Below are 26,862 nucleotides of genomic sequence, written 5' to 3'. Positions count from 1 at the left end.
ATCTACAAAAAATAGCTGTGTCTCGTTTCATAAGTCTGCGTCCTTGTGTCCCCGAGGGGGTATCATTCAAACAGGAAGTACCCCGTTGCTATGACAACAGGTTGCACTCGCACACCTGTCAAATGAATGCAAATAATTTCTACATGATTTAAAAGGTAAAATATTGGATACGTCTTCCCTTAACAATGCCAAAGAGTAATGTACCATTTTTGCCTCACTGTTTCAAAACGTTTGAAAATGACTAAACACTTGAAAACCTAAAAAAAAAACGTGACATAAATTTGTAAAATGTTAACATTTAAACACCACATATTTGATTTGTTTTCAAATAACACGTTCTCGGCCGACGCAAAGAATTGTGGGTTATCTCTAGCAACTAAGGATACACCTTATGTGTCTCCGAATTCACGTAAAGGTGGATCACATTAGAAGGGTGCCTACGGAGTGTCCTACCTGCTTTTATGACACGACACAGCCTTGATGACGTAGCAGGCTTCAAATGAGACACAGTCGAAGTACACGCTGTGGAAGTCATTGACGCAATTCAAAAGAGCGTGACAGTATTTTTAAAAAACTGTATTTCAGAAGGAATCCGCATGGGTAATCCTTATGGAAAAATGTTTATGTTTTAAAAAATGTAGTAATAAGATTATAAGGAATGCTCTTTATTCTGTGTCTTTACCTGCAGCAAAATTTTATTTGGTAATATCTCTTGGGTTAAAGCTTGGAAACTGCCAAATAAGTTTTCTATCAATAACAAAATGAAGGAAGTGTCTTACAAAATACTGCATGTTTTCGTAAGATTTAAGCTTAATGTTGTATATACCTGTGAATTTTGTGGTCAAGAAAGATTTTTTCATTGCATTTTCTCAAGATTATTTTGGAAAGATATTGAATTCTATGTTAACAGAAAGCTAGAAATGTTTATATTTTATGTGCTTTTTTATACAGAAAATGAACATTTGAACTGTGAACAACAACATATTATACATTTGTTTATTCTATTAGGAAAATTCCATATGCATAAGAAAAGTGGGCTCAATGTTACACATTTTATGAATGACTTCAAATTGTATATAAATCCCTTTCAAAAAACAACAATGCACTGAAACATGTAATGGTGTGAAAACACATAATTTATGTAATTTAATTAATTAATTTATTTTCTATTTTTGTTTCTATTTGGTAACGAATGTTAATGTGACTATCATACCTCGTGTTCTTACGGCATTGATTTAATAAAGCATAAAAATAAAAAAACCGCTGTGGCAGCCACGCCCCCGCAGTTCCGCCCCTATCAAGCAGGGCGGAAGTCCTCGTCCTGAGCGCTTCCTGCTTCCTGCGTCAAATCATTCCGGTGTTTCTATGCGGCGGTGGGCTCGAGTGGCCCTTCTTGGATCTTTATGAGAGATCATGGCTGCTAACGGCGGCACCGAATCGGCCACCGAACCTCCCGGACTAGAGACCCAGCGGCGGGAGATCGAGAACCTGAACCGGAACCAGCAGCTCCGGGCTGGGGACAGTTGGTGAGAGAAACTTCAGCTTTAAATCATAAACAAACACTCGTAAACAGCTAGCAAATAGTAAACAAACACTCGTTGGTGAGAATAACTAATAAAGCGAGATAAACGAGGTTGAGTTTCACTAGCAGACAGGCCAACGCGAAACAGAGTTTCAGATCGTATAGAGATGAAGTAAAGAAATGATCTGTGTTTAAAGCTAATAATAGGTATGTTTACTTTTTAATGAATGCTTTAACTCGATTCAAGTTTGAGAAATGGGGTGTCTTGTCAGATTTGAATATCTCGAGTCTCTTTCGGTTTGTTTTCGTTGAAAAGATCGTCCGGTTGTAGTTGATCTTGCGATCACGCTTCACTTTCACTTCCAGCTTCGGAAGGTGTGTCATTCTGCTTTGGAAAAGTTACTTTCGATTTGTCCTTTGTATAGGAAAGAGTTTGTTTAGATGTTCAATTGACATGACGCAGATTTGCACAGAAGTTCGTTATCTTTAAAGTAAACCGAGATTTCGTTGGATGGCTTTAAAAGCAAATAACAGGACAGAGCCATTCATGACCTTGTATTGATGGGTTAACTGTAATAGGTTGCTGATCTGTCTTACAGGTACTTATTGGACAAGAGATGGTATGGCCAGTGGAAAGAGTACGTTGACACCGGGGACCAGAATTCCTCTTCTTATCCGGGGAAGATTGATAACGCAGAGCTTTTCGAAGGCAAGTCGGATCGTTTCTTCGATGTTCCCCTTGATGTTTACAGTAAAGTAATTCAATTATTTGATGTGTTTTCTGCAGATCTGGATTCCTACCACCTGAAGGAACGACTGGCGGAGAACGAAGACTTTGTCCTGCTCCCGGCAGAAGCTTGGCACAAACTGTTGTCATGGTATGACATGATGGATGACCAGCCTGCCTTGGAAAGAAAGGTAGTGTTATCATGAATGTTTATGTGACGTGTTTGTTTTTCGTGACGTTTTATCAAAACGTAATAAAGCAAACAAATGTGGCGTTTCAAATGTGGTTTTATTTCAAATGTCTTTTATTTCCAGGTCATTGACCTTCCCAGCACTGTTAAAGTAGAGATCTACCCTGTGGAGGTCCACCTCTGTCTCTTTAGCAACTTGGAGAACACTGTGACTGCGCAATTCAGTCGCGCAGACAAAATACGTGAGTAAAGGATTTTTGTGTACAGCGGCCCAAAACATATATAGACACATCACATTCATAAAAAGGCTGTATGTTTTAAAGCAGTTGCACTTGCTTTTAAGTGACTGGGGAATTAGTGGTTACGATGTTACTTCCTCTCATGTTCACATGGGTAACAGAATAATTCCAGATGTAGATTATCACTATAGCTATAGACTGGTTACACTAATATCGGACAACCAGACTTCATTTAAAGTGTTTAGCTTGCTTCGCATGTGATGTCATTCGTCGCAAGTAACCTCATTTGGTTTGACACTTGTGTTGCAATGACATAAGATTTTGTGGTTAATACTATTTGTAGCCACAATGTTAGTTTACACGGTTTGTAAATGATATTTAAAAGCAGTTAACAGACAGGCAGCTTTGACTATCTCTTAATGTTAAAGGTGTCCTGAACTGTCCGTTTGTATTATTTTATACTGTTGTCTGAGGTCTACTTATGAAGTTACATTTAAAAACACATCAAAATCAATAAGTAATCGGCTTTGAGGCCAACTCGACAAACGCTCTGTTTTATTGGTGTGCCGCATTGAAGACTTGGAAGTAAACGCCCACTGCTATGATTGGATAGTAAACTAAGTTGAAGCGTTCTGTGAATTGGTAACGTTAGGTTGCACATTATCAGGACATATCCAGCGATCTCTAACAAAGCAATAGTGACGCACAGTACAGATATGTTTTACTCACATAAGATTGCTACGCCATTCCTGTCGGATGCAATATTGACTGCACAGCACTGCTTTTTAATCTTAGTCTCCGCAAATCCAGTGCTGGAACTTAAACCACGCATTCCTAATGTCGGAATCCAAAGGACTGTGATGCAGCGACTGTGTTCTTCCACTGAGCCTGCTGTCAATAACAGTTGTTATTTGAGTAACAAGGGCGTTTTCAGTTCTGACACTTAAAGGATGTTCGCTTGAATACGACCACATCGTGTATAACAAAAGTCTTAATTCATCGCCCATTTAAACTTGATATGCAGTTTTTCTTAACAGAGCTTTGTTTATGTTTGCTATGTTATTATGGTTTTAAAGCACGTTGTGAGTGCCGTCAATCAGGTGTGTTAATTTATAATGTGTATGTTTGTGTTCAACAGATACCATACAGCAACAAATACGGCAACAGTTTATGGTGTCCGAGTCGTCTGAGTGTCGGCTGTGGATGAGAAATACGGATACGAGTTCAGAGAGGTTACGCAACCTCAACATGACAGTCCTGGACGCCTGTCTAAGCTGTGGCATGGTAAACACACATCACGCTGCTCCCAGTTATATTCACCACTCTGTAACAATTTAGTAACGTTTACAGCCCTCGCCCACTCTCTCAATTGTTTGGTTTGTTGCGTGGAGAATGTTTACAAACAAAACACGCACACTCGCACCGTGACGTGCATACCTATTACCCACCTGCTTCACACTGAAAATGACTGCTCTGCATGTCTTCATGTATATGTTAGGGTGAAGGAGTTGTCGTGTCCTAACATGCGTTTCCTACTATACAGACAGTGATTATGGAGACAAGGAATGCGGATGGTACATGGCCCACTTCCAGACCTCAGATCATGTGAGTTTGGAGATTTCGGCTTTGCTCAGTCACTCACAAGAGATAAATATTTTTTTGTTAAAGGTCATTTTACGGGGATCTATTGACAGGAATGCAAAATAATATACATAACTATGTCTTCAGAGACGTATAAAGACCTTACGTTACGAAGCGTTATGTTTTTATTATCTTTACATTCCCGCGGGTCCCTTGTTTCTACAGTAGCCCTAAACGGACAAATTGCTCTGTCAGAGCGCGATTCATAAATACGTTATCTCCTTCGGCAAAGAAGCGAAAACGTGACGACATCTTAGTTCTGTGTCAGCCACCATAGGACTTTACGGGAGGGGGAGCGATGCAGTGAGCCGTTGGTTGCAATTCGCATTATGTTAGCAAGGGATAATATACAGGCAGCACTTTGGTTATCGCAGAAATATTATATATTATCCCACAGAAGGGGCTTATATCGTGATAACTCGTCAAACACGGCTACTTGACAAATGAGAAAAGAACTGGACATGAAGTGTGATTTTGAAAGATTGTATCAGCTCATCTTTTACCAAATGCAGACCTTGCGCGAGGAAAAGCCATTAACTTTAAAATATACTTTAAGGTAAGAAACGACGTTAAAATGTCACAAAAAGGCAATTTTGTTTAATCATTTGTAAATATAATGTCATATATAGTACCTCACAGAAGTGAGTACACCCCTCACATTTTTGTTAATATTTTATTATATATTTTCATGTGAATGACACTTTGCTATAATGCAAAGTAGTGAGTGTACAGCTAGTATAAAAGTGTAAATGTGCTGTCCCCTCAAAATAACTCCACACACTGCTGGAACTGGAACCCTGTCCTGTGGTTTGATGACACCAAGATAAACGTATTTGGTTCAGATGGTGTCAAGCGTGTGTGGCCACACACAATATTCACACTTTGGGCCCAATTTGGACATTTTCACTTTGGGGTGTACTCACTTTAGTTGACAGAATTTCTTCAGTGTTGTCACATGAAAAGATATAATAAAATATTTACGAAAATGTGAGGGGTGTACTCACTGAGATACTGTATGTTATTAAAAAACCTGTCAAAATGATTTGCGGCATCGTGTGTTATTAGTTTTGAGCGGTTGTTATCTGGGAATAAGAAACCTGCAAATGTGGCGACAGACCAATGAGAATCAAGCATTCCAACAAGCCGTGTAATAAGATGGTTTATTTCCAGGAGGAACTCTGCTGAAGATCAGGACTCCTATCGAGGGTCTCCCGGAGTGTGCGGCCTTACAAACCTGGGCAACACCTGCTTCATGAATTCAGCCCTACAGGTCAGAGGTTATGAACTCCCACACACCCTTTCACAAATATCTGCAACTTATAAAGATTAACGTGTGGGTTAATTCCTCCCTTTGTTTAACATAAGCACGAAACCAACTTGCCTAAAAAAGCATTACTATGAAAAATGTCATAATTACAGCCAGCGACTTAAACCCAAAACTAACCTGGGCAGGTTACTTGCCCAGCAACATGTGCATTCCACCTTTAAACAAATATCTAGGCTCTAAAACTTGCAGGTGGGCACCAAACGTTTAGTGGTCTTTTCATTTCTTACAGAGAGCTTTTAACTTTCAACTTTCTCTTTAGTTAACCCTTTTTATCTTTATCATTGTAGTGTCTGAGTAACACGCCGCCACTGACCGAGTACTTCTTGAAGAACCTGTATCTGGACGAGCTAAACTTTAGCAACCCACTCGGCATGAAGGGAGAGATCGCAGAAGCCTACGCCGATGTGGTCAAACAGATGTGGTCAGGGAGGCATTTTTCTGTGGTTCCTCGGGTGTTTAAGGTAACATGTGGCGATCAGTCTGCACAAACAACCCCAATGGTTTTTAAAAATGTTGTTTTTATTTATTACTTAACATACGCAGATGTTTATAGTGCTTTTCACAACGTGCATTAACAACATCGCTGTTTCGTGTGTTTGTGCAGACTAAGGTGGGTCATTTTGCATCACAGTTCCTGGGTTACCAGCAGCACGATTCTCAAGAGCTTCTGTCTTTCCTGCTGGACGGTCTTCATGAAGACTTAAACCGGGTGAAAACAAAGGAGTATATTGAGCTGAGGGATGCAGACGGCAGACCTGACCAGGTGCTTATACACCTGCACTTTTATTTGATGTAGTCTAAATCAATAAAAACTGTAAAAATCTATTATTGTATTCTTGAGAGACAACTATTGACATCTCGGGAAAGAAAGTTTCTGCTGTCCTGTCAATAAAGCCAAAAAAACGCTTTCGTCGATGTATCACAGGAAGTGGCTGAGGAGGCCTGGCGAAACCATCTGAGACGGAACGATTCGGTCATCGTTGACACGTTCCACGGGTTGTTCAAGTCAACGCTAGTGTGCCCGGAGTGCCACAAGGTCTCTGTGACTTTTGACCCCTTCTGCTACCTAAGCGTGCCGTTACCTGTCAGTAAAGATAGGGTTTTGGAGGTGTTCTATGTCTCGCTGGATCCTGGAGCCAAGCCAACACAGGTGTGTATTGTTCTATATACATTTCCAGTAGCTCAACCGGTAGATGATGGCACTGGCAATGTCAAGCTCATTAGTTCAATCCCAGGGAACACGAATCAAGAATATAAAAATGTATATCTGAATGCACCGTGTGTAGGTTTGGAAGTGTGTCACGTATGTGGGCAGTCATGTACTTTTTTAGTGCTTAATGTATTTACTTCCTGGTAACATGCCGTGTCTTGCTTGGTGTTACTTTATTGTTGTACGTGATGACTTATCATGCATTTGTCTCCCACGCTCCTGCAGTATCGCTTGATCGTCCCTAAAGCTGGCCGAATATTTGATTTATGCGCTGCACTCACGCAGGCAACCGACATCCCACCCAACCAGGTTTAAAAAGCCTTTACAAACACATTCACAAATGAATCGAATCTGGAGTTTGCATCAATGTTTGTGTTCTTTAGAATTAAAACCTTTGCAGTCGAAGTCATATATTTGTTAATAATTGATCTTCTCTGTTCAGATGGCTGTGGCTGATGTTTTCAATCACCGATTCTACAGGATATTTCGTCCCGATGAGTCCTTGAGCTGTATATTGGACCGAGATGACATATTTGTGTAAATATCTAACTTGATTGAATGGCCTAAATCGTACAAATACAGACACACACACAGTTATCATGAAGATGGTTGCAGGTTTCGTTTGACCATGTTTGACTGTAAATAACACAGTATCTATGGAGTTTATTATTATACGAAACTGATTTCAGCCTTCTTATGAAATGTGTGTACGTTGTGGGCTGTCGCTGCAGGTACGAGCTGAACAGTGGTTTTCTGGATCAGGGCAGTGAAGAAGCGCTTTTGGCCGTCTACATGCGCGAGCGCTCTCACTACAGAGATTACGGGTCAGGAAGCAACAGCTACGGCACGTCCCTGTTCGGTCACCCGCTGCTGATGTCTATACCGCGCACACGATGCACACGTGATGATCTCTATGAGCTCTTCAGTGAAAGACTAGCGTAAGTCAAACTGCACCGTGTCTTAACTCGTATAGTGTGAAATGGACCAGTTTGTCTCAAAGGGACAGTTCACCCCAAATAACAATTCTGTCATCAGTTCTTTACCCCATGTGGTTAAAAACCTGTATATGAATCTTTCTTCTCTGGAACACAAAGAACGATATTTTGAGATGTGGTTTTGTGTTCATACAATGGAAGTCCAAGGGGTCCAGCGATGTTTGGTACCAACCTTCTTCAAAATATCTTCTTTTGTGTTCTGCAAAGAAAAGAAAGTCACAGGGTTGCTTGTTGTACAGTTGTGTTATTATTAACCCTAATAGTTATTTTCCTACACAGGCGGTACGTTCGACCATTTGACCCTTCAGAAGAAGTAGAAGAGGAAGATGAGGATGAGGAAGATGAGTTGTATACGGCTCAGACCAATGGAGTCAGTGATGGTATGACTTGATTTTTCATCAAACTGGATGCAGAGAGTTAGTAAATCATTCTATAGCGAATAAAGTAAAGTTAAGGAATCTGTGAGTGCAGTTTATAAACTGAAAATACAAGTTACAAATTTTCTGTCACGGAAAGATTCTTGGTAAGTGGGTCTTGCTTTTGTGTGACACTGAATCCACTAGATGTCAGTAAAAGTACACATTTCTGAATGCATCAAATTTGATTCTCATTTATTTGAGATCAAATTAAGTTTCTCCTCTCTTGTCTCTCTGTTCTCCTTTGTGTTTTGTTTCAGTGTGTGAATGCATGATCAAACATTTTCTCTATGGTCTGACCGTGTTTGATTTGTTGATGCAGATGAGGGTGAAGAGGATTTGGAGGTGGCGGGTCCTTCCAAGAAAGAGGAAGAAAAACAAGAGACCGCTCAAACTGAAGAACACAACAGCGGCCAATCGGAAGCCAGCCTGAACAGTAAGGGGGAGGAGAGAGCTGACGAGGAGTCAAGTATCGAACAGGACCGGGGCAGCAGCACAGAGGAGGGCCAATCAGCATGCAGCAGCACCGACACCAATTCTCAAGATGCAACTGACGGGGACCAAGGTGCTGGTGCGGAACCTTCAGGAAAGGAGGAAGAGGGGGTGGAAGATGGAGAAGGGGCAGCAGCACACATCTTCGTAAAACCAGATACGAGACCTGTGGGAAGAGGGCGAAGCACAGAAAAACCCAAGAAAGCCCTCTTTACCATTCAGATGGTGAACTCAAACGGCACCACTGAGCGAGGAACTGGGGATGTGGATGGCAGCTTCTCTTTCAGCTGTGAGTAGAATTCGGAGTTTAGAGAACGCTCATAAATATTCACTTTCATATTGTATTTCTTCATTATAGCCCCAAGGTCACATTTAAAAAAAGATATAAATGGATGAAAATGTTGTTTTAGTAATCATGTTTTTTATATAATTGAGTATGTAATATTGGGTGTATGCACTCAAAACCACTTGAAGGCTTAACTTGTAGAGGTCTTGTGTATATACGTTGTGAGATGCTTTGGACCAGGGCAGGCTCTCCCTATAAGAGAACTAAGCGGATGCTAAATACTGATTTAATAAAAAATATATAAAATACGTAATTTATAATTAACTGTTAATTCAGCGTTTTATTTGGCATAAGGTTAAGATTTACTGTGTATATTGTAAATTAATTTAATGGCTATAAAGGAAATACACTAAATTAAAATCAATCATCCTCAAGGGCTGTCTCTATAGGTTTTGGTTAAATAAAAGTTTTTTTGGAAATAACATCTTTGCAAACATTGAGTAATAAATTCCACAACCTTTATATGACCTGCCCTCATAATTTAAAGGGAAGGTTCACATAAAATTGGAAGCGATGTAATTTTCATATGTTTTGATAATCACAATACACTTGTAATGCAAGTTATATGTATTTTTGTTTTTATGACATTCCTACATCCCAAACACAGCTACAACTAATAGAATTGGGAGTATTAGGTTTAAAGTGTGCGTGCAAATAATCAAACATTGACAATAGTCGATTGTATTGGGGCACAGAGGGACCCCCAAATAAAATTCTGCTTAGGGCTCCGTAAAGGCTTGGGCCGGCCCTGCTTTTGACAATAGCATCCGAATAATGTTGTTAAATGATCGTGTCTATTTAAGACCTTTCTAAAGTTCTGCTTCAGGAGCTTTTGTATACCTCCAGAGTCAGACTAGTCATGTATGGACAAGTTATAAGACAGCGATATGGGGTTTTATCTCTCTCTATGCCTTATTCACATCTATTCAGGGTTAGTTTTCTAATAATGTTCAGCTAATGATATGAGTCACTGTTTCTCTTCAGCTCTGACATACATCGCCATTGACTGGGACCCTGACATGAAGAAGAAATACTATAATGAGAACGAGGCCGAGGTGAGATCTGTAATCTGTACTTTTCATGAAAAGACACAAAAACAAAACTGCAACTGGTCTAGATTACATCATTCTGATTAATGCTCATTTGGAATTCACAATATTGGTGCTGTATGCTTTCTAGCCTCCTTTCTGTTTCTTGACTGTTGAATCTTTTCAAGCTCCACCCACATGTTTGTGTGTTTATGCAGAAATACATCAAGCATCCGAGTATGGACATCCCTCACCAGCAAACCATAGTGCAGCTACAGGAATGTATAGAGCTCTTTACCACGGTAGAGACACTGGAAGAGGAAAACCCCTGGTAATTCTCTCGAATAGTGCACCTGATACAGCATTGCATTAGTCTTGTGTTCGATCCTAGGGATTTGTATAGAATGAATGCGCCATAAGTCGATTTGGATAAATGCCAAATGCATATAAAATGTGCATTAAGTCTTAAATATCTTATCTTATACAATAGATAAATATCTTGTAAATAATTATCATAAAGATATTTTTCCAGTTTCACTTGCTTTTAAGAAGAGTTGTCCTCTCTTTTAAAATCGGATCCTATTATTAACAAGGGTTATTTGCATTCATTGCATTTGCATTTCTTTTAAGGTTTTGTAGGGTCCTCTGTTAATGTAACTTTATGTTTTGTGCAGGTATTGCCCAATGTGTAAGAAACATCAACTTGCCACCAAGAAACTGGATCTGTGGTCCTTGCCAGAGGTTCTCATCATCCATCTAAAGCGTTTCTCCTACACGAAGTACTCGAGAGAGAAACTGGATACCGTTGTGGATTTTCCTCTGCTGTATGATGCGGTTCTCTCATGATCGATTACAATTTGTAAATGTTCAGCTTTTTCTGGTGAAATGATGATATAGAGGAAAACGCCTCTTGTTTTGTGTCTGCAGGGGGTTGAACTTCTCAGATTTTCTTCTGAAGAAGACCGTCAACAGTGACGATCCTCCCTGCACGTATGACCTGATCTCTGTGTCGAACCACTACGGTGGACTCAGGGACGGACACTGTATGTATCACTCTTTTGTGTGAAATCAGCGATTACAACCTAAAGCCACTGCATCATTACATGAATTTTAAGAGTGCGAGTTAGTATTGGAATCCTATTTAGTCCTGTTTTTATTTTAAATAGATACTAGTTATGCCCGGAACAAGGACAACGGCCAGTGGTATTACTTTGATGATAGTAAGGTGACCTATGCAAGGGAGGAACAAATCATGGTAAGATTAATGTGCATCAGTTGTTTCATTTGTTGAAGACCGTTTTTACTGTTAGTTTTCATAATAATATGATTTACTTTATATGCTAGTATTAGCATAAACATGCAAGGGGGTATGGTATTATTGTCATAATATCTTATAATTTTACCAACAAAGTTCACTCTCACGATAACACCTTCTGCGTCTTTTTATAAATTTTCAGTCGACTTCAAAGCTTTTTTTAGTGTTGTAACTTTTAGATGTGTATATGTGCTGTATATGTATACAGTATGTATTGTCACCTATAGTAGCAAACTAGCATGCAGATGAACTTAAAGGTAAAAGCTATGCACACAAACCACATACCAAGTCTTTAATTATAATTTAATTTCCCTATTTTTTAGACCAATGCCGCCTACCTCCTGTTCTACCAGCGCCAAGACAAGATCCGTCAGCCCAGCGTCCCTCCACCTGTACCCGCGACCGACCAGCCAGTCAACCACATTACTGCTCAGACCACCGATGAAGTTGACGCAAACTCTTCCTGTGTCAGCATGGAGACGGACTAAGTTCTGTCCTTCTGCCTCTCGTCACATTTTATTCATCATATCATCCTCCTCTCTCAGATTCAAGAGATTTTTGTTTTTGTTAATCGTATACTGCGGAAACTTGAACCTCTGCCTCTCCTCTGTCAGGAAGCGGGAGGCGGGGGCAACTCTCTCAGGCTGGTGCACGAGCATCATGGGGTGGGAATGCTGGGGTGTTTTTTTCTCAATGACAAACTCATGTAAACGGGTTAGGCTGGTGGTGGTGGATTCAGAGATCGCACACTGATTACTCTGGGTTATTTCAAACAATGCTGAGCAATGCTTTTTTTGGTCTCAGGCTTGCTTCTCTGAGCTGGCCAAACTGCTGTCTACAATGATGATGCCTGACTTGAATGCACAACGTTGGTCTCAGTACTTCTATTCTGAGTGTCTAATTGATTCGAGCAGTTTGGTTTAGCGTGGTAGCTATTTGCCGGGTGGGACAGGCGGGATGCTTGCCCTCATTTCTCATATCAAGGACAGAAATCCAGCTGTTGCAAAACAACTCTGTGAAGAGGGGGAGACTATTCCAAGGTGGAGAAAAATAGCTTTCTGTGTACTCAAACTATTTATTTTCTTAATTAACAGATGTGCAGTTAAAGAGAGCTATAATTCTAAAGAGCAGTGTGCGTCTAAAGGCCTCTACAGATCTTTCATTTTTATTATCAGCATTTTTCAGCTTCAGTCAGCCTCTGTTGCGGGACACAAACGGAGGTCTTTTTTATATCTAGGATGGAGGGAAACTTCACAACAGGATAAAAAAATTACATTCTTTTTGACTGATTGTGTACAATTTCTAATGAACTCTTTAGTGGAGTGCAAATATTTCTGCAAAGTGCTTTCTGGATAGAGAGCTTTTCATGATGATTTTTAAGGCGCCTCTGTACAGTATTTTTGTATTGTAATAAATGTTGTATCATCTGGATCAGATGCTGGGAAGAGGGGAGCTGTCATTTTATTTTGTTAATAATTATAGATTAAATGTATGTATATATATATAAAAAATTGTATACACAACCTTTGATGTGAATAAATGATGACTATAAAATTGAGGTTCGATTGGACACATTTGGCTTCCATTACATTTCACCTCTGAATAAAGGAGTAGAAATGCATTTTCTTGCTTTATGCCGATTTCATATTTTCTTTAGTCACCTGTAAATTAGTCTGGTAAACAAAAGTATTTTCACATGCGCTTTTCTAAAAATGCAGTTCTTTCTTATATACACGGGATACACACACAGGTGAACATTACAAAACATGTCAATAACATATCTGTGTTGTATTTAATTTCACCCCAACAATTTTATAATGCAGATTTGGAAAATATGATTTCAACCATTCAGTTAATGCATTACTTTTATTACTTATATTTATAGGTTTATTGAGGTTGATTGTTTTAATGAAAAGGCTTAACGATTGCATTTATTTAGGAAAAACTAAAAAGCCGTATGAAAACATTCTAACCTACAACATTCAATCCCATTTCCTTTATTAAAATATTTCTAAGATTAACTGTGTATATCAAACTGAATGTAAACTCTATCATGAGATGGTTGAGTATGAGTAATTGGAATGTTAGAGCGATTTATTTTGTCTAGACTCACAATTTGTACAGTATATCTCAGTCGCCAGTAAAAACAGATATTTGTAACAATATTTTAAAGCCTGTTTAACTGCCAGAATGAATCCCACCAGGTGTCGTGGGCACACTGTTTGTATAGAAATTTTATATTGTAAGTAAGTAACCAAATAAAAGATTTGCATTTTGTATTATCTCAAGTTTATTAAGAATGTTGATGTATGATGAGTTTCAGTACTGTAACAAAAGGATTTGTCCTTTTTTTGTTGGTTGAACAAAAAACATATTCCTGGTTGCCCTAAAATTCTGAGTTAATTCAACTCTAAAATATTAGTCAATGAATTTGATGCAAACATGGTGTTGACTAATATTTTGGGTTTGACGTCACTCATAATGTTAAGGCCACCAGGTTACTTTTATTTTCAGCGAGTTTTAAAATTGCAAGTTTGGTTCAGCTATCCATGATTCACAAGCTTTCAGATGAATCATTTCCACTCGGGCACAAATTCATTTCCTTCTCACCTCAAGGTTCCATTTAATGTTTATTACATTTTTACATCATTTATTGATCTCTCCAGCTCCTGCACAATGATCAAAAACAGTATCCGTCTGCTACATTTCATTTGCTGTTATTAGTGTGCACCTGAAAGATGTCCGATAGTTGAAGAGAGTTACAGACCACAAAAGAATATAATAATAAAATAATAGCCTACAGTTTTCAAGCCACATTGCAATCAAACGCATCAACAAAACAAGGTTGCCTTATTAACTGTACAAACAGCGTATAAACATATATTTAGCACAAATCTTTTTGCAACATGGAACATGTTGTATCTTTAAATATCAATATTCCTCTCATAATGTTCTTTTCCTGATTTTCGCTCTCTTCATTACATTTAAAGCTCATGTTCAGCCCTTACAGTTCACAAAAACAATTATTGGCCAATCGTGTATGCAGTAGTCATCATGTATGTAGTTATTTTGCAAAACTTCTTTCATAAGACGTTCACATACCTGTTAAGACATTCACGACAAACTTAACGCTGTCAGTATGATTGAAATGAACACTTTCAGTAAACAGTGTGCTGGCTACAGTAATAACATATCAGAACATCGCTTTAACTTGATGGCTGAAGAGTCCTCTGAAGTTCAGATCACGGGACACGAGCTCCTCCTCAACGTTCTCCAGAGCCCATTTGTGCTCCACAATCTCCAGGGCTTCCCACTCGCTCTGTAAAAGAAAGCCATCAGACATGATGTAATGTGCATGTTTGTAATAATACAGAATGGTGTAAAGTTACCTCCAGTTCTTAGGATAGCTCAAAATGGTTATGGTTTATCACACATAAAGTCATATTACTCACCTTAAATGCCTTATTAGGATCAGGGGGCATAGCCATCGCAGCCCCGGTCATTTGCTCCTGCATAATTCTTGACTGATCTGCAGCTATAAAGAAATAAAACCCTTTTAGGAAGGTTTCATCGAACGCACTTGCCTGGTCCAAAGTTAACTTCCGGGCTTTGGTTATTAGCCTGGCTAGTTGCTATAATATAACAATTTATTTTATATTTATGAAAATATTCATTTATATTAATATTCTATTGTGCATTAATTGCATTAAATCAACAGTTATTGATTCTTTGCAGAGGTCTACCGGAAGCTAAGGTTTGGGCCACATAACGTTTGTTTGTTGTTGCTGATGAACACATCTTGTATTGAAACCACATGAATAAAACACCCACAGAGGATTCATTTGTCTTAATGTCATGGACAGAATCTACCAACCATTATCTTGTCCAAGGATGAGAGTGTACATGCTTCGGAGCCCGAAGACATTGAGAAAATACCAGGAAGCTGAACTCACCCTGTAAGAGCCATAAAAACAGATTTCGTTTCACAACCTAAATCAAGTGATACATACAAGAAGATACGAGGAGAAACGCATGAACAGTGTACCAGGAGGCATCCAGAGATAGCAGGTCGATTCCTCGCTGTAACATCGGCTTAAATCTAAGCGTCAATGGAAACGGAACCTTGGCTGCAGGGAAACACACAACACAACGTTAAAACAATGTTTATAAGAATATGATCCAACTTATTAGAAGAAAGGGCTTTGGAGGATGATAAATGAAAGTAAAATGAGAGTAAATGATGATATGTTTTTTTTCATCATCTGCCTTACTTGTGACAAAACCAGAAAAGGCCCAGTTGATCCATCCTCCAATCAGAATCATTGGCAGCATATTGGTGAGATTGCCTTTCATCATATCTGTTAACATGCTGGTATCTGCAGGTGGACATTCATTACGCTAATACATTATGAATTAATTAAACCTTATGAATCATGAAATGGTGAATTCCCTGAATGTTATAGTAGCTAGTACCTGTCATGGGGTTTTTGGGAATCACCTTTCTTTTGACCTTCTTAAAGAATCCCGTCTCAGGGTTGTTGAAATAGTGTTTTCTCATGGCAAATGACTGAAACAGGACCGCATCGTTGACATTAAAAAAACAAGTCAATGCACAAATAAGGGACTGTAATTCAAAATTCAATAATACCTGTTTGGGTAGATACTTTCCATTTTCTCTCAGTATGCGGCTACGCAGTAACACCTGACTTTAAATGAAAATCTTAGATGAATTTCTTCTGCTTGTATTATTTTCATGTGTATGTTATCTTTTAAGTTTAATACGTTTGATATATTAGCGCAATATTATTTGGAACTTTCCATTATTTAAAAATATGATCTGGGGATCCTTATTTATTAACCTGAATATGTGACCCTGGACCACAAAACCTTACTAAGTCTTAGGTAGCACGGACATTTTTGTATAATAGCCAAAAAATACATTGTATGGGACAAAATGATCGATTTTTCTTTTATGCCAAAAATCATTAGGATATTAAGATCATGTACCGCGGAGATATTTTGTACATTTCCTACATTAAATACATCAAAACTTTATATTTGTGAGTAAAATGCTAAGCTAAGGACTTCATTTGTACAACTTTAAAGGTGATTTTCTCAATATTTAGATTTATTCCAGATTTTCAAATAGTTGTATCTCGCCCAAACATTGTCATATCCTAACAAATCTTATTTATTAAGCTTTCAAATGATGTAAAAACTTATTTTTGAACAATTGGCACTTAAGACTGGTTTTGTTTTCCAGGGTGTGTGTGTGTTACCATACCTGTCAGACACCTGCTGCAGATCCACCTTCTTCTCACTTTGAATAAGTCTAGTGACGTAATGACGCAAGACGCCGACGAAGAACGTGATGAAGACTATGGGCAAAACAACCCACAGACGAATACTCGAGTCTAACAGCAGTTCTGGACCTGACATGACCGCAAACACTAACCTTTACTGTCTAACGTCAAAAACTCTTTTAGATCTTTAGAGCCGAAGACACCAACTTAACCACGTGGTTAACAAACGGTTTAAAAAAACCGCATTAGCACGTGCTTGTTTTTAAGTTAGCACTTTGCACAACGTCTCGGAGAGAAATCAAACTATGTTAAAAATAGTGCACTTCTCACGACAGTTGCAGCACGTGGCTGCATGAACATGAGCTGTCTGCGCAGTTGCTATTTGACCTTTAAACCCTGTAAACAATTAGTTTTTTATTTTGAGGCTGTTGTCTTTCGCGAACAGACTGAAAAACGATATAAATATATATATATTTTAAATGTGTCAATTCGAATAGGCATATTTAATGAAGAAAATTACGTTTGTGATTTTAAAGGGACAGAACGCTTTTAATGCAGCTTCCGGTCTCCGAGCCGTTTCCGGGTATTTTGTAAACAAGCGGAGAGCCACATGACACATTCGAAGAAATTCGCCCTCCGCATCGGAACGTTTTGATACTGAAACGATTTCATCGTTTACATATTGCGCTATATAGATGACATTTATTGCGCGTTAGGATTCGATACGTTGAATAACATTAAAGTAAATTTCGCGCTGCTACCATATTTTTCTGCTACCATATCATGACTTCTGGGAATAACAGTAGTAATGAAAAAGTATTGCAGTATGAAACTTTTATTAATGAAGTATTGAAGAGAGACTTGCAGTAAGTATAACTTTATATTCTTAACGTTGGAGAAACGTTCCCGTAATGCAAGATAACTCCATGCTTTCCATGCAGAACTTGTGTTGTGTACTTTCATTACTCTTATGTCCAAACAGGAGTGTGTTGGAGCAAAGAGATGGTGTGTATGAAAAAATAGCACAATACCTGCAGCTCAAGAATACGATTAAAAGCATTCAGGTACAGGGATTTGCTATGTTTCTCTTTTAATAGTCATTTCGTACTTTGCAAGATGCCTTTGCATTTCACATACCCGCTCTGTAACTCATATTGTTAGGCTTTGTCTCTGTTTCATAAGATCTCTGTATTTTATTTATATTTAGGAAGCTGACAGCAAAGAACTCAAAACAGATGTTGACATCGGATGCCATTTCTACGTACAGGCTCATGTGTGAGTGATGTCTCTTAAACATCAGCGTCTCCTTTAAACATTAATGTAAGGGCAGATTCATAAAGACTTGATCGCTTTTCAGACCTGATACATCAAAAATATATGTGGCAGTTGGATATGGATTCTTCGTCGAGTTCACACATTCTGAGGCTTTGAAGTTCATAGAAAAGAAGTTGAATCAGCTCACAGAGTGAGGGAGTATTAGCTTTTAATGAAGTGTCCTTATTTATTCATTGTTCGTCATGAGATGCTTATCAATAATTTAATCTTTCAGGTATACCGAAGTTCTTACCAAAGACGCAGCAAAAATAAAGGCCAATATTCGCATGGTTCTGGAGGTACAGTGGATTACTGTGCACTTATCTTAATGCTCATTTTAACAATTTATTGTGATGTAAAGTTGTATATAAATCTATCTTTTAGGGATTAAGGGAGTTGCAAAGCTTGAAGGATCTTCCGGAGACCAGTCGCAGAGAAGTGTTTTAGCATATTACTAATAAAAATACACAGTGGCTTTTCGCACTTATAACTGTCATCATGTTTGTTTCAAACTATGTAAACAATCTAGTTCAGAGGAACTTTGCCTTTTAACAGGTTATACTGTTGTTTTGCAAAATTAGCTGAATAAAATCGCAATATTTTCAGAACATCATTTGGTGCAATTTGGTGATGATTTGACGACTAGAACAAAATGAGTTTCACGTGAATATAAAGATGTTGGAAATATATAAAGCATAAAGGTTTTCTCGCGAAAGCTTCAGTAACCTCTAGAAATAATGACTAAATTGTTGCTCTTCTGCCCTAAATATATACGGTTCTGGTTTACTCTTGTGCTCGCCATAGAGTATATTATGGGACTGGATCAATTGTTTAGCAAAATATTTAAATGTTAAATTATGCATCATGTATATAACGTGGGTCTTAATGTATGGACTTATTTATTCAAACTGCTTTTAATTTACAATCTAAGATAGCAATCTATACAATATCTAGCTTTTTAATAAGAGTTTAATAAATTCATCATTCGTTTCAGTACACCTAAGCTTTATTTATAGATCTTATAGTTATTTGCTTATCTTATAGCAGTTGTAGACAATGTGTCAGCCTAAAATAAATCGCTTCTGCGTATAGAGTAGCACAAGCTGCATGCGTCAGTATGATGTGTGTAAAATGCTCCGAGACCCGTTTCAACCTGTCGTCGTTTAGTTGGACGATTATTAATTGAAATGCTATTTCGGCTCTCTTAATTGAAGACGGTTGTTCATTTTTAAGTTTGTGCAGCATCCGTGTGACGGCTACCCTGTCACACTAGTAACGGTTGCCATGGAAACTGGATGTTGAATTGTGGCAGCGGCGTTAGACTTGCTTCCTGAAATAGATTATTTTTCTTTGTACGAAGACTCACTGCCGCATTTCAGCACAATGAAACAATGCAATCGTGTGACGTTGTCAGCACTGGATCGGGAATTACAGATCGTGGGTTTAAAAGTGAACAAGAAATATACATTCTTGCGTAGATTTCCAATGAAATAACATCACGTTAAATGCAATGGCATTGAAATCGCAGTACCTGTGCTTCACATTATCTGTTATTATTCATTGTTTTGATCACACGTTGTTAGACGTGCGCATTGAAAGCAACCTGTGGATTCCAAGTCTTCGCGTGCGTGCGAGAATTTTGCGCAAAACGATTAAGTTCGTTGTCATTTTGTGTGAGGACTTTTCAATCCGACCTCGGCGATGAATGAAAACCGCTCTCAAAGTCAAAACGCAACAACACAAAAGTTGACCCTCTTTTCATTCATTTCAATCTTGCTCTAAAGCCGATCCACGTCATGCCTGCGCGGTGACGTCACGGCAGCACGGGGACTCGCGGACCTGAGAGAGGTGGAAAAAATAAAAAAAAGTGAACAGAATAGAAGTAGTCGAGGCGTAAAACAGGAAGCAAAGAGGGGAAAGCCAAGCAGAGTGGTTGTTGTTAAAAAAAAACTTGAGGGGCAACTCTGTCGTGATTTTGCGCTTTGAAACTGTCAACACTTGCGGTTGGTTAGAGCGCGAGGACTTTCTGTCCGTTGCCTGGACACCGCTGAGGGAAGGAAGCTCGCGCTGCGCGCCGAAGTGGACGAAACAACGGCGACCAGTTCAGGGGTCTCGATCTATTTACTCTCCCGTACAGGAATGAACCCCACCTCGCCATTACTTTGAAGCCAGGGCGTGATATTGTCGCTTTTAAACGCGGCCCTGCTCGATTTCACTGGAGTATTTTGACGTTGAAGTCCTCGCTCCCCCTGACAGCAACGGCGGCGACTAGCGAGTGAATGCACGAGCGAGCAGGCAGGCTGAGCTAACTCGAGCTAGCGACTTAGCTGCTAATGTCAACTAACATGGAGGGAGAGGTGCATGTGTTACATAACAACCAAATGCAATTCAACCGCCGACTTTTGACGCCTCTCAAGCACAGTTATGGACGCGATATAATCGTCAAAGAATAAAACGATAAGTTACGTAAGCACGTTGTTTTAGGAGGGATGGAGTCCAACTCGCTTATCAGTGGTAAGTTTTTTTTCCTCGTTCAAGGAGGTTGGACATGGAGGAGTAAATGCATTAGGGATTGCAGAGTTTGGCATTTCTCTTCTCCAGTCACATTTGTAAATTCCACATGTAAGCCTGGGTGTTAAGTTAAGTCAATATAATGGGAGTTCAAAGTATCGGAGTTGAAATTAGTGTTATTCTGGGAGGGTTAACATGACCTCCGCCTACCTGTTGGAAGCACCTGAATGGTGTATTTGTGTATGAGAGAGTGCTTTGCAAACCAAAATGTCTGGTCGTGTGATTTGAGAATCGTAAGCAGACACAAATGCCAAATTGTTGCAGAGTTGTTTTTTCTTTTGCCACTTTCTTTACTAATCAACCACCAAACTGAATATTATTTTTATTAGAATGGAATTGTATTTGCTTCAGTACATAATATAAAATATATGTCACGTCTCCGTATTCCTGTCACTTAAAACAAAGCAGAAGTCTATCCAGGTTTGTTAATTTAGTATGTTTCTGCACCTTTGCTGTCCAACTCTGTTACCCGGAGAACCCTAGTGATACTGGCATTTACATTTAAAAAATATATAATCTGTTACATATAATAAGGACCCGTGTGTTATTGCTGCCAATGATTCCTCAATGCAAATGTGCAGTGAACAAGGTTGAAAAAATGTGCCTACCGCAGTCATCTGCAATGCCTACATCAGCATGTCCTCCCTGTTTGTGTGTGTAAATGAAACCAGTGTCATATCTCATATGAACCCACAGACAGCACAGCAGCCAACCCACAGGCTGTTTGGGCACCTGGTTGACAAGCCATTCGTTTTGAGAACTCTTTAATTTGCACCGTAGGGGATGGAGCACATGTGTTTATTAGGGATTTATTTGGTATTTTAGCACTGGATTCATTCTGATCACATCACAGTTCCGTCTGGCTCTCGCTCCTCTTATGGGAAGGCAATTCGTTCATTCATTCATCATAGGCTTGCAGCCTTAGAACTCAAGATAATTGACTGTTGAGCATTGTGGTCCCCAAACAGTCCTGAGGCAATAAGGTCTGACAGGGAAAAAACAGATCTGTCTCTGTTTGCCTTTCTGTGATTTAGGAGGCATTATACCAAGGCAAGCTGTGCCGTGTTAGTCCCTTGATTAGTCATGCTATAGCTCTTGCGCTCGAATGTTACACTGCAAGGCGAATTAGGGAATAATCGAAGTGTAAATTAGACAAATGTGAGTCGGATTCTTCCGTTCTGGCTGCATTGTAACAAACCATTTTTGTGTCTGCTGGCGCTCTGGTGATTTCGCCTTTATATTCTTGAGCCAACAATTTAATGAAGGTGTAGAAGTGTGGCGATGGTGTCTTGTTTGATCCGAGTACAGCACTCAATTGCTGCTTGGGTCTTTTCTTTAGCAAACCAATGGAGTTACCATAGCAGTGTTTGTTCTTCATGAAAGTCAGATTTGTTTGTATCGTTCGTGTATTTGGTCAAATTACCAAATACACGATTAGCATATATGCCTCAACATTATTTATTTTCTTTATTCGTTATTCTATGCATTTTTACAGTATATTGATTTTATATAGTATATTTGTTTTTAAACCATGTTTTTGATGATTATTTTAGGATAAAAGGGCGACGTTTGCTAATATTTCTCATTTATGAAGCAAACAAATGTTTGTGCACAGGCTTAATGAATGTTTATTCAATTTATATAAATGAATGTTTATTTAGTTAGTTTATTTACACAATTACTGAGAAATACTTAAAAACTACTCATGCTTAATGTGTAATTATATCAGGGATGCAGGATAAGTTATCGGCCATATCGGTATAGGCCGATAAATGGTCATTTTTTTATTGTTATCGGTAAAATTTAGACCAATATATCATAGCCGATTATGAATCATTTTCTTTAGTTGAACCACTTCAGCTGCACGCTGCTCACAGTTAAAATCCATAACATTAGTGTCTTTCTGTCATAATCATTCACTTACTGCTATTAGAAAAACATTGTTGATGTAGTATGTAAATATTTATGAATGTGTAAGTTGTGGGAACAAAAGCATATTGTTTGAAGCCAACTGTCTGATATATTCAGTGAGCGAGCATATCTGCAATGTATTTCATTCCTAGGTCATTTAGTGATTTATAAACAAGTAATAGTACTTTAAAATCAATCCTAAAAATTACTGGAAGCCAGTGAAAGGACCTGAGGAATTTCTGGTTCTAGTCAGAACAGCAGCGTTCTGTATGAGCTGCAGATGTCTAAAAGTCTTCTTGGGAAGGCGGTACAAGGCTCTAGACTGTGATCAGAAGGGCCTCAAAGAGATCTTTTTTTTTACCTGAATTACCTGAACCGATTCATTTTGATGGAACAACTCGTATGTCAAACTCATGAGACTCACTGTCTGAACTGATTAAATCAGTCACAGAAAACACATCAGAACACAAGCGTGCTTAGACCCTTTAACAAGACTGTAAGATGAGGAAAAACCCTGCCTGTTAACCAATCAGGGTTCGATTTGCCCCTCCCTACAACCGTGCAGTGCATAGATATTAAACACAAGTGCATTAGTGCAAATATGAAGAGGTTTATAGCCAACTATTTTAAAAGAAAGTGTGACATAAACGGAACGATTCATCAACTGAGGTCATTATGCAAGGTCATTTTGATTACTATAAAAAAGGGTGTGACCAAATTGAAAGTTGCAGTGCAACCAGCGGGAAAAATGAGTCTAGAGCCCTGCCAGAGAAGAAGACAATTGCAATAATCCACCCTGCTGGTAATAAAGGCATGAACAAGTTTCTCCAAGTCTTGACTAGAAACAAAAAATCTAATTCTTGCAATGTTTTTGAGATAGTAATATGTTGATTTAGTTACCACTTTAACACAACGACTGAAACTACGGTCTGACTCCAGAATCACACCAATATTCTTGACTTGTTTTTTAGTTGTTTGACCACTAGAGTAAAGAAATGCATTCACCTTGAGAACTTCATTTCTGTGATATGCAATTCGGTTATTTTTCCTTAATTGACTCAGTGGGAGCCTATACAGGCTGAACAAGAGTGGCGCAAGAAGTGAACCTTGTGGGACTCCGCATGTCATTGACGTCAACTTAGACTTAGGCTCTCCAATAGAGGAAACCCTATAAAACTCTGTAAAATGTTGAAGTGGTGATAATAGGCTAACAGGAAAATATGACATTTCAATCCTATTAAAGACTACATAGGGATTGCAAAGATTTCTGTTCTGATTTATTGTTTAGTTCTAAACATTACTTGTAATTCTCCATTGGCTTTTCAGTTCCAATAGGACACCATCTATTGACGATTGTTGCTGTTGATGTGCTCACTTACTCTGAACTCATTAAACTGTGATATTAATTAATGAGATTTTACGCGCCGGTTAAATGAAAACAGTTCTTGTCATTGTCATCAGCAATTCCCTGTGATTTATTTGGTTCAGTGTGCTTAAAGGGATGGGGGGGGGGGGGTTGGGATGTCTTTTCATTCCTTAGAAACTGTTGCTTAAACGCTTTTACCATGGTGATCGTTTCTAAGGTGTTGCTTATGACTTGCATAAATGACGGGGGCAATGGTAATAAGGTTAATTTGCATTCTCAACATGTTCTTTCTGAACTTGTGATACACGTCCTCTTCTCTGCTGACTGAAGGACCATTAATTCCTTTCTGTTCTTTTGCGATTTCACTGCAGATAAAACGTTCACATCTATTCAAGTCCAGCTCTTAAAAATGTCTAAAGAAATAGTTTCATTTACTGTATTGCAGATGAGAGATACAATTTGAAGCCTGATTTTGTTTTAGAAGACAATTCCACTGAGTGACAACTGTACAGTATTTAATTTATTAGAGACTACATGTACATACAGAAATGTATACTTTCTGCTTACAGCATCTGTTTAATTTTTTTTTTCCAATTTCCCCAGTACTTATTGATTTATTTGTGCAATATATAGCTTACAGTTCTCATTGTGACAAATCACAACAAATATAGAAAGACGTTTTTCACATTTAGGTAGTCGCCATAACGCCATTTAGCAATGTGCCCTTTTAGCATTCCCTTTGAGATTCTTTTACGTTCAAAATGCCGTCACACTGCACCTACAATAGGACCTTGTAATAAGGTTTTGCATCTTGCTCAAACATACCAAATAACTACTTTTATTGTAGTTATGTTAAACTTAACCTAAGACCTTAAGATTAGCACTTTAACCATTGTTATACCACTCGTCGGTTAACATGGAGAGTTTTCTGTCCCCTGTAGCAATGGATCCGTCCATTACATTGTGGCAGTTCCTGCTACAACTGTTGCACGATCAGAGTCAAAAGCACCTGATCTCCTGGACGTCTGAGGACAGAGAATTCAAGCTACTGGACGCTGAGGAGGTGGCTAGACTCTGGGGGCTCCGCAAGAACAAAACCAACATGAACTATGACAAACTGAGCAGAGCGCTTCGATACTACTATGACAAGGTAGTTACTGCGTTGCTGCCGATAATAGTATGAGATAATTGTTAAAATATTTCAGCAGATTAAAGGATTTTACACAATGCTAATTTACCAAATTACCAACATTTTAAGCAAAAGCTTGTCAAGTGCACATTAATGTTTAGTCTCTTATTTCATACACCCACAGAATATTATTAGGAAGGTCAGTGGCCAGAAGTTCGTCTACAAGTTTGTCGCCTTTCCTGACCCCAACTCCGCTGATGGCCTGAGAGGGCCCGAGGATTCCCAAAGGGCCAATGCAGGGGTGAAATTGGAGCTCTCCGTCCAGACCAAACCTGTAGGTGGCGCTAACACCACCAGCCCTTGTCTTTCCAATAGCTTGCAGGTCCAGCGCTCCTCCCCTAGCTCGGTGCAGCGCAGCTCCCGCAACGATTACATGAAGTCCGGCCTCTACTCCACGTTTACAATCCAGTCCCTGCAGACACCTTTTAAAACCACATCTAGATCCATTAAATCAGAGCACATCCTGAGTGACGGCAGCCCCAAAGCTGCCTCACTGGACCGTACAGTATATGAGGTCAGCCTTCTTCTGGATCTCAATTCTTGAGGAAGACATTACTATGTGTATTTATACGCTGTGTATTTATTTTCATGCATGTGTGCATTTCGCAGGTGCGTGTGTGTCAGACAGAGGGACAACAGGGTGCTCTGCAGGCCCAGCCGACTGTAGAGAGCAGTAGTCTGCAGGTGATTGTGACCCACCCTTCTCCATGTGCAACACCCGCCCTCAGTCCCCAGACACCGGCTGGCTCTGCCACCGCAGCAACGGTATGGATTTATGCTCATCGTATAGTGATAATTAAAAGGCAGTATAGCAGTCTTTTTATGTTGCTGTTAATGGTGTACAGTGGTGTACGGTCTCACAAAGCCCCCTTAGGGCAGCAACTTACTAAATTGCATGTGGATAACGCAGCAGAATGTGAAGCGACCACTACAATGAGTTTTATCTTTGATGATTTTACGACTGTAAATGCTGTAAATCAATACCACAAGAATAGTTATTAAGCAAAGTGGGAACTCATTCTGAAAGTAATGCTGAAAGTAATTATTTGAAAGGTACCTCAAATAATGGCTCCATGGAAGGCTCCACAGACAACTGATAATATGAGTGGAAAATGTGTGTAGACAGTTCAGAATTTGTGTCTATACAAAAGAATTACAATTGTTTGTTTTATTAATACTGCTCTGCAAATAGAGTGCAATATGAAGCTGTGCTTGACTAACTCAAACAAAACCATGAAATTAATATTGACTGTTTCCTAAAAAAACGTTTTTGGTCTTATTGTGCATGATTAGACTATGCACATTATCCCCAAGAAAAATTGTTTTGTACTATTTCTTTAAAACCCACTTGCGCTGCCTTGAATGATCGTTCGTCTTCATCTGAAGTAATGAATTCCTTCTTTTCTCCAACGACCTGTCATATAGAGATCATTTCACACCATCCAATCAATCCCAATGGATAGAATCAGGTCCTGTATTACACTTTTTTCAATCTGAAAAATATTACATTAGGACACAGTGAGTTGTGAATGCTGTTTCATGTTGACCTTACATATCTGTTCAGGATTCAGTGCCAAAACATTACAAACATTTGTGCAGATTGTCAGATGACTTCTTATTCATTGCTCTTTGTAGCTGGCCGTAAACATGGTGGAAATGATGTCAAAGCCAGCTAATCAGCTTGCATTCTAAAACCGTGATTATTAAATTTATAATCTTTCATCTGTTCATCCCACAGAACGCTCAAGCACAGAAGAGCC

General features: G+C 38.9%; 4 protein-coding genes across 4 annotated transcripts in view; 3 read left to right on the top strand and 1 right to left on the bottom strand.

Moving 5' to 3' along the window:
• The first annotated feature begins 1,323 nt into the window (after positions 1-1,323).
• Positions 1,324-13,068, top strand: usp11 (ubiquitin specific peptidase 11). The gene is made up of 21 exons (XM_079467970.1): positions 1,324-1,526; positions 2,122-2,231; positions 2,310-2,440; positions 2,564-2,681; positions 3,817-3,962; positions 4,222-4,283; positions 5,490-5,589; positions 5,934-6,107; positions 6,251-6,409; positions 6,572-6,796; positions 7,082-7,165; positions 7,299-7,393; positions 7,588-7,794; positions 8,131-8,231; positions 8,590-9,048; positions 10,090-10,160; positions 10,352-10,464; positions 10,808-10,957; positions 11,061-11,176; positions 11,300-11,388; positions 11,772-13,068. Exons 1-21 carry the CDS (start codon positions 1,414-1,416, stop codon positions 11,934-11,936), a joined length of 2,988 nt encoding a protein of 995 aa, XP_079324096.1. The 5' UTR covers positions 1,324-1,413; the 3' UTR covers positions 11,937-13,068.
• A 656-nt stretch (positions 13,069-13,724) lies between these two features.
• Positions 13,725-17,314, bottom strand: LOC306900725 (ER membrane protein complex subunit 3). The gene is made up of 8 exons (XM_079467968.1): positions 16,733-17,314; positions 16,097-16,154; positions 15,922-16,015; positions 15,720-15,824; positions 15,494-15,575; positions 15,323-15,402; positions 14,901-14,983; positions 13,725-14,767 (listed from the first exon to the last, which is right to left on the bottom strand). Exons 1-8 carry the CDS (start codon positions 16,885-16,887, stop codon positions 14,642-14,644), a joined length of 783 nt encoding a protein of 260 aa, XP_079324094.1. The 5' UTR covers positions 16,888-17,314; the 3' UTR covers positions 13,725-14,641.
• Positions 16,804-18,993, top strand: uxt (ubiquitously-expressed, prefoldin-like chaperone). Its single transcript, XM_079467969.1, has 6 exons — positions 16,804-17,617; positions 17,734-17,815; positions 17,959-18,026; positions 18,109-18,216; positions 18,301-18,364; positions 18,450-18,993. The coding sequence occupies exons 1-6, from the start codon at positions 17,535-17,537 to the stop codon at positions 18,510-18,512; spliced, it is 468 nt and encodes a 155-aa protein (XP_079324095.1). The 5' UTR covers positions 16,804-17,534; the 3' UTR covers positions 18,513-18,993.
• Positions 18,994-19,929: 936 nt separating this feature from the next.
• Positions 19,930-26,862, top strand: part of elk1 (ETS transcription factor ELK1) — a 14,759-nt gene continuing 7,826 nt past the window's right edge. The window contains exons 1-5 of the mRNA XM_079467967.1: positions 19,930-20,579; positions 24,855-25,063; positions 25,227-25,616; positions 25,712-25,867; positions 26,841-26,862. The exon at positions 26,841-26,862 is cut by the window's right edge and continues 215 nt beyond it. Of these exons, the coding sequence (XP_079324093.1) occupies positions 20,555-20,579; positions 24,855-25,063; positions 25,227-25,616; positions 25,712-25,867; positions 26,841-26,862 (802 nt within the window). The 5' untranslated portion in view covers positions 19,930-20,554. The remainder of the gene's footprint in view (positions 20,580-24,854; positions 25,064-25,226; positions 25,617-25,711; positions 25,868-26,840) is intronic.

The sequence above is a fragment of the Barbatula barbatula genome, assembly GCF_947034865.1.
Source record: "Barbatula barbatula genome assembly, chromosome: 11".
Lineage (NCBI taxonomy): Eukaryota > Metazoa > Chordata > Actinopteri > Cypriniformes > Nemacheilidae > Barbatula > Barbatula barbatula.
Note: the sequence above shows the minus strand (reverse complement) of the source record. Positions and strands in the feature narration are given on the sequence as shown.